General features: G+C 38.7%; 1 protein-coding gene across 1 annotated transcript in view; it reads right to left on the minus strand.

Annotated features, from left to right (window-relative positions):
• The window catches only part of ZNF804A (zinc finger protein 804A), a 318,855-nt gene extending 308,806 nt beyond the window's left edge, over window positions 1-10,049 (minus strand). Inside the window, exon 1 of the mRNA XM_029225401.1 lies at window positions 9,331-10,049. Coding sequence (XP_029081234.1) covers window positions 9,331-9,441 — 111 coding nt within the window. The 5' untranslated portion in view covers window positions 9,442-10,049. The remainder of the gene's footprint in view (window positions 1-9,330) is intronic.
• Window positions 10,050-11,941: the final 1,892 nt, after the last annotated feature.

Genomic DNA, 11,941 nt, shown 5'->3' on the forward strand with positions numbered 1-11,941 from the left:
CATATTTTATCCCATCTTTCTGTCCTTGACCACTTGTAAGTAAAATCATTTAGTTCAAACCGCTCATCATTAAATCCCTTCCTTCTTTGTAACTGGCCTCACTTCCTCCTCAGTTACTTATTGTCCAAAACTTCCCTGCCTTCCATAATCCAAAGTGTTTGGCAATTTCCTAAATTCTCTCCAAACAAAATTTGCTTGCTCCACATCAAATTCTTTAGGTGTTTCCTATCTGAAGGACACAAAAAAGGCAATTTGGATGGGTTAACCTTTGAATCACTGTTAATACACTGACCTTCCCCACCTGCCCCCCCGCCCCCAGGGGCTGAATATGGGAGGAAATCTGTGCACCAGAACTAACCATGCCCCTCTGGCATGATAATTCAGCAAGGGTCAGGAGAAAGCTCTCAGGCTCACAATAGGGCTGTGCATAATTCAGTCTCATAGGAGGCGTCTAAGATGATCCCAAGAACTCTGAGCACTCCCCCGCAAGACTCCTCCTCTCTGTCGTGGTTCACCACTCCACTGCTACCACTGCCTGCACTGGGATTATCGGAACCAGTTTTATACTGCCCTGTATCCCCAGTAATGTCAGTTGCCACAGGAAGTCCAGAATTCCCAAATTTTTCTTCATTTTCTGGACTTCGATCTCCATGAGATTATGTTACAACCTCTTTTATGACAAAATTCTCTATATTCCTACATGTCCTAAAACACTTGGACTGTGCCTTGAATTCAGAAATGTCCCTTATCAATGAAATCTCTATAGCTTTAGACTTTTTGTTGAAGTTTTACTTCAGCATTTTGCACCAACTGAAGTTTGTCTCTCTTGAAAAGCCTTTCCCCTATATCTCTCTCAAGAGATGGGAGACTGTTTTATCTCCCCAGAGTCCTCATAAGAATGTGCCAGTGCAGGGCACATGTCTTCCATGCTCCACCTTGGTAATCTTCAACCATTCTCCTTCCCTCCCTCATCCCTAAGACTCCCCGGCTTTGGGTCTCATTTCCTTGAAATTCTCTGATGGTCTTGCCTCCCTTTTCTTTGCAACCATCCATGTCATATCTGAGAAAGAAAAAATCAGCCCCTGGGAACTGTCAGCTACGAACTTGTCTAGATCAAAAAGTAAGGTATGGGGCTTCCCTGGTGGCGCAGTGGGTAAGAATCCGCCTGCTGCAGGGGACACGGGTTCGAGCCCTGGTCCAGAAAGATCCCACATGTCACAGAGCAACGAAGCCTCTGCCCCACAACTACTGAAGCCCACACGCCTAGAACCCATGAGCCACAAGTACTGAGCCCGTGTGCCACAACTACTGAAGCCTGAGAGCCTAGAGCCCGTGCTACGCAACAAGAGAAGCCACCGCAATGAGAAGCCCACACACCGCAACGGAGAGTACTCCCCGCTCACCGCAACTAGAGAAAGCCCATGTACAGCAATGAAGACCCAATGTAGCCAAAAATAAAATAAATAGGGAAAAAAAAGTAAGGCATGGTTCTGTTATCAAAGATAAACAGTTTCACAGTCCCCTAACATCGGACAAGGTCATTGATGAGCATGAAGGAAGCAGGAAAAAACAAGACCACTTCACAGTCATGTTTGGGGACCGACAAAAACAAACCTACTGTTTTTGTTATGAAACATCCCCATCTGCCAGCCAACATGAGCAAAAGCTGCTTGTCTACCAACTACAGCTTTGCCCCCACTCCGTTCCTCTTGCCTCCTAGAGAAAAAGCACTAAAATAACCAATTGTAGAATGGCCCTCCTTTCTCACAGGATAATCCAGAATAAAACAATGTTTCAATAAACTCCACAAAATCACCTTACACAATCCCAAAACCTATAAAACTCTCCCTTATTTCCTCTTCATGAGATGCATCAAGGTGTGCAGTTTATCTTGTTCCAACAAGTACGAATAGGTCCAACTTGGTTCAACTAGAGCTCTGTTCCTGGTGGTTTCTGGCTGGTGGTTACTGACACCATTCTGTGCATTTTTCATGAAAACATTTTTGTTTTGTAAAATTTAAGTCCTTAATTTTACATAGCCACCCATTAAAGCCAACTTTCTTAAATTTGGGTTACCAAATTGTACACTTTTGATATTAAGTTTAAAAATATTTTCTCTCATTTAAAGATAGCCTGATTTTCTTCAAGTACAATAAATGCATGTATGATTAGCTATTGGAGCTGAACAGATAAGAATAACTATATTTTACAGTTTTATAAAAGTTTTTTGGGGAGGATCCAGGGAGATTGATTGAGAGATACATAGTAATCCAGGCAAATATTTAAAATAAAGTTATTATACATTCCTTTATAAAACAACAAAAACATTCCACATTAAGGTTTATAAATTTTAACCCTAAATAGTTTAACAATGTCAATTTCACCTATTTCCAATTAAATCCAATTGGAATTAGATATGATTTATATTTCAAATATTGAGTTTTCTTATTGTAAAAGAGATGTAATAACTGATCCTCAGTGTACTGTTTGGGGTCTAGATCAACAGAACCAACAGGAGAGATGGAGAGAGAATTGGGGTGGTGGTGGAGAGGAAGGGGAGAGAGGGAGGAAAAGAGAGTTTTAAGGAATTGGGGATTGACTCTGATTGTGGGTTTGTGGGGCTTCTGTAGGACAGGTCAGTAGGCTAGAAACTCAGGGCAGGGTTTGATGCTGCAGTCATGAGGCAGAATTTCTTCTTCACCAAGAAATCTCAGTTTTTGCTCTTACAGTCTTTCAACTGATGGCATGAGATCTATCCACATTATAGACAGTAATCTCCTTTACTTGAGGTCAACTGATTACAGACATTAACTATATCTACAAAATACCTTCAGAGCACCTAGATTAGTGTTTGTTTAAATAACTGGGTACTATTCTGGTTGACACATAAAACTAGTCATCACACTCAGCATACCTCATTTTTCTAAAGCTATGCAAGTTAAAAGTGTTTTCTTATAATTTGAATATGGCACTGTCATCATAAACATTTAATACGTTAAATGTACTTACATTTAGAAAAGTACATAACTTTCTTCTAATGGTGCCAAACCATTATGAAAGAGTCCAGAGTACTACATCAGGTAATGGACTTTGTCATTTTGACAACTAGGATCGAGTTTTAATTATTTACTACCCCACTTTATATTATACTGTGCTAGGAAGTGTACTGTAATACATTTATAAAATTAATGAAACCTTGCTAGTTGAAAACAACATCATAATATTGTAGATATGTTAATAATTTTCTCAGAGGCAAAGGATAATCTGATGAGATAAAACAGATCAAATGGTTTCAGGCTAAGATTCTTAGAGGATAGAATCAATAAAATTATTAATATTGTAGTTTGCAATATAAAAAAGTGAAAAATAAATATAAAAACTTCTTTATGAATTTTGGCTGCAGTATACCACAGATTAAAACTGCTATTTTTTTCTCTCTGGAAGGATTACTCAAACTCCTAATTACAACAATTGCCTACAACAGTTAATATCTCAGTTAAACAGGATCGCTGAGAAAATTATTTCAACACTGTATTATGATTACATTTATTAAAAAGTATGATTTCCCCTATGTATAATACTTTCAAAAAACTATTTTCTAAGTATGTTACATGAACTAAACATGTTTACCAAAAGTATAAAGACTAAAATTACATTCAAAATTAATTTTTAAAAAGACCAAAAACAACAAGAAATTACTAAAAACACCTGTGGTCTGAGCGAAAGTCTGCAATTTTAAAATGCAAAAATGCATCATCCTCAAATCCACGTTTCTATATTATAATTATTATGATAGGTCATAATATCCTAGATATATGATCTGGAAAATACTGTTAAGCAGTTCAACCAATACATAATAAACAGTATAGAAACATACAAATATGCAGAAAACTTTTTGGAAGACTACTGTCTATCTAAAAGTTGGTACCATGAAGGGTAGAATGACGAAAATGTTTCTGTCTCCCCGTATGTAAAATTTGGTTCTCGGACTAAACAAGAAGTGGAAAATTCAAGTGCCTTCATTGGTCAGGAAGGTATTATAAATAAGTGAAAACTTATATAACAGTAAAAAATAGTATAGACAGTAGCAAACTGTGAAGTGTATTCCCCTTTGAATGGCATTGAAGCCCAAATACTTTAAAACACAGTGCACACTGAACAAACTACTTCTGCAACCTGAATTTGGTCCTGAATACAAATACAACTATATGAAACCTTTGGATTAGTGTTCTCCAACGCTCTTGTTGATCTGTATTTTCAGCAAAAACGTAATCGCAGTCATCAATAAACTAGAAAATACTGGTGCATAGTTGAAAAGGAAAGACAAGATAGTATGTCACTATTTGACTTTCAACTATCAAAAATAACTTAAATAATATTTGATAAACTTAAAAAGATATGTTAGAATCACGGATGTTACTTGACAGTATTTGCCTTAAAATACTGCTTACATTTTTGAGTAGGTCATAATATCAGTATTTCAATCTTATTTTCCTTACTCCAATAATGTGTTCTGAAAACACACATGTTGTAGTTTTGCTAGAATAAAAAACAAGTATAGCAAAGAATATATGTCACATTAAGTTCAGGAAAGTGAGACACAAGATGGTCTTTAATACTGAATGTATAATAATGTAAAAGAAACTTGGAAAAATATATAACTAATTACATGACCAAATTTTTAAAGTGGGGAAATTTAGCCATATATTATTCACCCTAACCCACCCTCACCCCTCACCTGTCTTGAGGATATTAATCTAACAATGAGAACATTTCAGCAGCACTAATTCAACAACTTGTTTCTTTAGTCTTATGCACAACCCTAAATGTGCCACATAAATGGGTTTTAGTGAGTGGAGAAACCTTTTAAATTATATACTGTAGGAGATAAAGAAATGTGTAAGGGAATGACATGAAAAATACTGTTATATTAGATAATGAAAATTAGAACAGAAGTCCATATAGTATATTTCAAAGACCTACCTAATTTTAGTGAGTTCCTGTATACACAAAGGAAAAAACCCAGAATTTTTTCATACTTTCAAAATGAATACATATGAAAATATCTTGAATGACAAGAAACCTGCAAACTTGTCAAAATATGTGAATATTTTTTCAACATATTCAAAATGAATGGCGCATCCATGAACACATCTTAACATAATATTCAGTGCATAATACTTAGCACAAAGCCTGTGGTGCCTAGAATAGTGCTTTGCAATTAAAGCATCTCAATAAATCTGAACGAACTAAATAACAAATATGTTGATAACTGATTAATAAATCAATACATCTTTTCTTGCCAAACCTGGTACTTAATATTTTGGAAATGGAGGACAGCCTTCAGGAACAGGGCTTAGGCAAGACAAAAATTATTGATGTTTGCATATTGGAGGATAAGAAATAAAATAAATATGAATTCAAATTATTCTGTGAGTCTGGCCCTATTTCTCCACACCTAAAGTCAAGTGGAAAAGTAGAGTGTCTTCAAACAATAGATGACACCAATACCATCTCTTTACCAGTATCCATATTATCATACCAATTTCTATGGATTCCCTAATTTAGTATATAAATTATAAAGGAAATATGTCTAGAGTCAGGAAATCTGCATTATAATATTGACTCACTGCCTGACCTCAAATCAGCACTCCTTCTTTTTGAATTTCATAGTCTTTAAACAGACATAATACTCTTATGAAATATAAAAATGCTGACCAACTAACAGAAGTAATAAACAAATTAGTAATGATTTCCAAAGTTCCACAAACTCCAAATTCCATATTAAAAGTAATTAAATATATATTTAAATTCTGCATTAAAGTATATATATTTTAATATTTTGTATTAAAACTTTAAAAATATATAATTAGGACAAAAAAACTTTTGTGGATCAACTGCAAAACATAAATATAACAAAATGTCTTTATCTAATAAACAGATGCATACACAATGGTGGTTTGGGATAATCAAAAGAAAAACAATAAGAATACATGGATTGTAAACTTTATTCATTGTCATTAAACCACGTAACTTATTCAGACATATTCTGGAGCACTAATAAAATATTAGCTTATTTCTTATTCCATGGAATTAAAGCTATAGCACACATATGATGCTATTTATAACAGAAATCATCACAAGTAGAGTGAACTTTCTCTTTGATGGTAAGACCTTGCAAAATGGAGATTTGCGTATTTTCAGTTAAAATTGTGAAAAGGAATATATTTAAAAGCCCAAGAATAGGATCAAGATTATCAATAGGCTTAATCTTTAAGTATGCTTAAAATTTTACTGTGTGAGAGACATAATATGATCTATGAAAGGTCTGTACATTTTGATAATATCCTCAGTATGAGTAGCAGGATTACATTCTGGATTTAGGACTAAAGCAATTAACCAAGGTCAGTAAACAATGAGTTTTATTCTGTAAGTAAATTTATTCTATAGGTAACTTCTAATTCTTGAAAGAACACTGTATTAACAGTTATAGCCTATCTTAAATCAGTTCAAAAATTTTAAAGCCTAGAAAATAATGTTTTAAAAATATGAATTTAAAAAATGTTCAGAATATCCATTAGTTATCTAGTGGTTGAAAACTAATTGGAATTTCTTTGGAAAAATCCCTCAATGGATTTTATGTTTTAAGTTGTGCTTTCCCGAAATAAGAAAAAAAAAAAAAAAAACAACCACTCATTAAAATTTTTTTAACTTAATACACATTTCAAAATGCAAAAATGTGATGATGTCTTCAAAGGCAAAGTTCACAATATGTCAAAATCAAATAGACAAGAAAGTAAAAAAGATCTCATAATTACTACTCTATAAAAATGGGATTAAAAACATGACAACCATAAATCCTTACTTGAAAATATTCAAATTGTGGAATATATATATTTTTAAGATAATATTTGTGTTTCTTATTAAGGTTGCTATTTCTGAGAAGTTTCAGGTTCAGTTTTCTGTTTTTAGCTTATAGTAAGTTTTAGCTTATAATAAATCTTCACAGCATCCTACTTGCTGTAAAAAATACATTTTTAGATAAGTATAGAAAATTATTTAATTAAAAAATTCATTTATGAATATATTTAGAATCTCTTCTGTTATAGACAGGTATAAATCTCATTCTCTTCAATAACAAAATCATCAAAAGACATAGAAAAACCACACATGACATATATTACTTTTTAAAGTTATAGTTTCAAATATAGTGGAACCATATATGAAAAATCTACATCATTTCAGTCGGTGTAAATCTCTTGCACAGGAAACACTAACTTGGGCAGTTTGTAAACACAATCTTGAAGGATTAGCTATGAAGTCCCTATAAGTCCTTTTACCATAAATAAAATAGGATAGGAACTATTTCTAAGCCTTTTTATCCCAGTTTGTTGCTTCTGACATTTGCATATATTTAGATTTATTCATCTCATTTAGGTAGCTGCTCTTTAACACCTATTTTAATTTGAAGATTAAACTGGCAGATCTACAGTTTAACCTACCTTTTGTCAATATGAGTGATAAAGAACTAATCAACTTCAAACCGACAACAAACATCAGCTTAAGCAAGTTCAATCATTTATGGAAGCCCAAGGTTGACTTAAGAATCAAGATTACCAGAATTTTAACAAGTTGAGGTTTGGCAAATAAATGTTTTTTTCTATGAACTTTATTCTGTGGCTTTATTACCTACACCATTATTATAACTATGGAGATGAGATCTTGTTCAGTCAATAAGTTTGCCTTTTCTCATAAGTGAAACTTGATTTAAAAAACAAACCAGTGCACACTTTTTTCAAAATGAAGCACTTCCCCTCCCCCAAATTACCTTCACATATAGTTGACTTCTCTAAGTTTAGCCAGAACACTTTCCATAATTACCTTAGCCTGTGCCTATTGCTCTGTATAGTACTCCACTAAGGAAGACCACAGAAGATTATTTTCTTTGATCACCAACAACAGTAAACAATCTTATCCAGGACAATAATAAAAGCGATAAATTAACCCTACTTCTTTGAATGTTAAATGAGCTGAGAGGAAGATGTCCAAGAGATTCAAGGGAAAAAAGAAAATAATCAAATGAATCACATCAATGTCAGAATTCACTTAAAACTTCAGAAGAGAACTTTTCATTCTTGGAAGACAGATGCACAGCACATTTAGAAAAAAATTTATGTAGAATCATATTTTAAGATATATAAAGAAAATAGATGAAGAATACTGTATTTACTTTTGGACTAATTGATTCTGTCCTTAAACTTCTACTCTACCTATTCAGAGCTCAGTAATCACTTTGTTAAAAGGGGGGCACGGGGTGCTGCTTGCTAATAGACCCAGACTTTAGTGATGCATACATTTGCATATTACCACCTTACTTGGCTCTACTCTGTTTGCAGTACTTAGCCTAATGAGCCTTCTCTCTACTTCCCTTTTTCGTTATTGGGTGTATAGTTCTCAGGAGATACCAAGACTTGGGAGTCAGTTCTGCAGGGAGGTTTTGTAGCTAAGAGGGGATATGAAAGAAAAAGTAAGGGCCATCACCCTGTACTATCTCAATGCTCAGCACATCTCTCACCAGTCAGGAGTCCTTTTCCTACTAGAATGCTGAAAGAGAAGCTCGGTGGTCCAGTGAGAACCTCCCAGGACTGCACGGGCTCTGTTTGTCTAGCACGTTTTTCCTTGTGGCTCTGACTGTGTCAGAGTGCTCACCCGTCACACTTATCTCCAACCTCTTTTGAGTGAATAACTTAAAGCTGACGGCATGGGGTTCTGAAGTCACTCAGTTAAGCTTTGTACTGACAACTTCTCACTAGAGAAGTTTGCTGCCAGTCCTTCCTGAGACAGCTGGAACACAAACTCCTTCTGAGACCATCACTCAGTCCCGCCACTTGCCCCGCACCACCAGTCACATGGCCCCCCGCCTCCACGAGAGGCACCCACATCCTCATTACCTTCAGCTTCCTAAAGCGACAGAGGCTATAGGGTCACTTGGGGTTGAGGTTTTTTTCTTTTCTTTCTTAAGAAGAGATCCTGTTGACATAATTTGTTTCGAATAAAGAGAAACCGTGGTAATCTTCACCAGGACGGAGTGAGTTGGAGGGTCCCGAGCGTTGGGAAAGTGTCAACCAAAGCCATGGATCTCAGCTTCCCTGAGATTCCTTTTTCTACACCAAATTCTCACCCCACGCTCACAAGACAAATAAATGAATATATTATAAACCAAATTGAATTGTGACACCCCCAAACCCTCACAATAACCTCAATCCTCCAAATGTCCTCTTAAACAGGAGACAGAGAGACAGAGAGAGAGAGGAAAACAGAAGCGATTACCAGAGTTTTGTTCCCATTCTTGCTGAGAGGGCCCCGGAAAACTCCCTTTATGTTGCGAAAGTGTCCGTTGCTGAGATGCGTGGAGCTGATGACAATGTAGTAACACTCCATGGAGCAGCCGCCGCCTCCTCCACCGCAGCCGCCGCTTCCAGGCACCCCGCGCCAGCAGCCGCAGCGCGCCGGGGCCCGGGGAGGTTGGGCTAGGGACCCGCCGCCAGGGCGAACCGCCGCCTCTCTCGCACGCCCGCCGGAGACAGGATCACTACGCGCCTCTGCAGTGCGCGCTGAGGTTCCTCCGCCTCCGCATGCTCGCCGCGCTGTCCGTCTCAGCTGTGTTTCTCTCCTAATGCGCCTTAGGGCGATTCGCCCCGCGGGAGGATTCCGGGCTGGGAGGGGCCGGCCAGGCAGCCAGGAGCGGAGCGCGAGTCAATGCCGGCTGCGCGGCCGAGCGGAGCCGGGCAGCAGGAGCCGCCCGAGCGGCAGCGGCGGTGGCGGCGGCGGCGGCGGCAGCAGCATCCCCCGCTCTCGGTGCCAGCACTCGGAGTTGCTGCTGCTGGCAGGCATGAGTGTTATTATATTGAGCGGCGTTGCCGGTCCATTGCACTGAGCCAATGGCAGGGAGCCACTGGGCTGATACTGAGAGCTGTCAGAGGAGTACATCTGTCACCCGCGGTCTCCCTCCGCCCTCCCCCGCCGCCGCCGCCGCCGGGACCCACGGCAGCGCCGGTCTGGGCGCGAGTGGGAGCGCGCGGCGAGCGGGACGCCCCCCAGCGCAGCGCCGCGGCGGCAGAGGGCCAGGGACTCGAAGGCCACCGCGGGCGGGCGACAGAGCGGCCCGAGACCGAGAAGTGGGAGACTCCTGTAAGGTGGGGGCGGAGGGGAAAATGTAGAGACACGGAGATTTCTTGCCTAGCAGTCAGGGAAGGAGGAGGGGACGATGGGGGGGGGGGCGGTAAATAAATTAATAATTCAGCACGAAAAGCCAACCGCTTGCAACTGCCGCGTATCCAGGCAGGTGCCAGCTGCTTCTCTGTTGAGATAGTTACTACTCATTGCGTTTAGCTTATTTGATCTTATTTATTTTTAATGTGGTTTTAGTATGGAGGCTGGATTCTGTTCCGAATCTTAGAGGAAGAAAATGTTCCTCCACCCACCACCCATTTGTACAGATCATAAAGGTTTGTGTTGATAGTTTGGGGGGCGGGGAGGGGTAGTTGTGGGGATACGAGTGAAATGGATAGAAAGTAAAAACAGATTCTTGGCTTCTGTGTTCCTCGACCCGGAGTTCCCCTCACCCTCGTCCCCTGAGAACCTAGGTTCCTGCTAAATTGCCAAAGCTGAACGGAAAGGGATTCTTTGCCGCAAAGAAGCTGCTGCCACGAGCTTGCTTTGCGTTTCTCTACAGTTCTTTTCCCACCACAGAGAGTGGTAGCGAACAAAAGCGCTTGCCCTAGAAGCGACCTGAAAGGAAAATCTCCCGCAAAGGAACTAATGGGCTCGTTAGGAAAGTAGGGGATGGGGTCTGCTGCGTTCACTGAAGAGAAACCATCGCGCTAGGTTTTAAGGGGCCAAGGTAGCCATCGGCCTAGATGTGCCCTGCCACCCTCCCTCTCACCCAGTTGATTCTTTGTGTAAGTTAACTCCTCGGAGGTGGTAGGGTGAGAGCATCCCATCAGGTGTATATGCGACTCATTAGTCTGCTCTTAAAAAGATCGATAACAGGCAGTGGGAGGCTGGGAGATGGTGGCTTCAATGGATTTACTGAAGGCTTTATTTTCCTCTTGCCTAGAATGGCTTAATTGGTTAGAGCAGATTCCAGGCATTCTGATGCTCCTGCGTCAGAGCATACTGCACTTTGATATAAATTGTGTTGATCTTGTTTATTTGAAGGTCCAGATTTCAAGACAGTCCATTCTGGGTGTCCCATATATATGATTTTACATAGCAGTGACTCTGCAAACCACAATATGGTCCTTAAATGAATCTGCCAGTTCAATTTCACTCTTTGAAAGAGGAAGAACAAAGAGAGAAAAAGAGTATTTGTAAGAGGCAATAGTCATGTGAGTAATTTGTAAATTACAGGGGTGAAAGAGGGAAGTGCTAGATTCATCTAAGGGAAACTCTCCATGTATCTTGCTTCAATTCAAACAAAGAAAAAAGTTGGTATGGATTTATCAAAGCTCATTATGAAGTGTCAGTTGTTTAGAGGTACTTGGCTAAATTTCACAGATATCCACTTGGGGGAGTCTGGAAGTGTAGGGAGAAAGAGAAAGCAAGAATTTACAAAACTTCTATACTCTGTGGAACAGATCACCTAATAATTTGTTACAATTCAGTATGAACACAATCTTATTAGAAAAAAAAATTAAGTGATCTCCACCAAATACTGTGTGCAAATCAAATCCATTTTGGCTCCTTTCATTAGAGTTATTTTTAATTTATATTTTGAGACTGTAGTGATTCTCTGTACATATCACCTTGGGAACAACTCATGACCTGTATGATTTTCATTATGTCTTTTGAAGTTTTGGAAACTTGCAATTATTAGACAGGAGATAAAATCTTCATTTTTACTGAACCAAACCAAGGAATCTCCTAAGGAAATGGAAGA

This window comes from Monodon monoceros, unplaced genomic scaffold, assembly GCF_005190385.1.
Source record: "Monodon monoceros isolate NGI ecotype Baffin Bay Population unplaced genomic scaffold, NGI_Narwhal_1 Super_Scaffold_16, whole genome shotgun sequence".
Taxonomy (NCBI): domain Eukaryota; kingdom Metazoa; phylum Chordata; class Mammalia; order Artiodactyla; family Monodontidae; genus Monodon; species Monodon monoceros.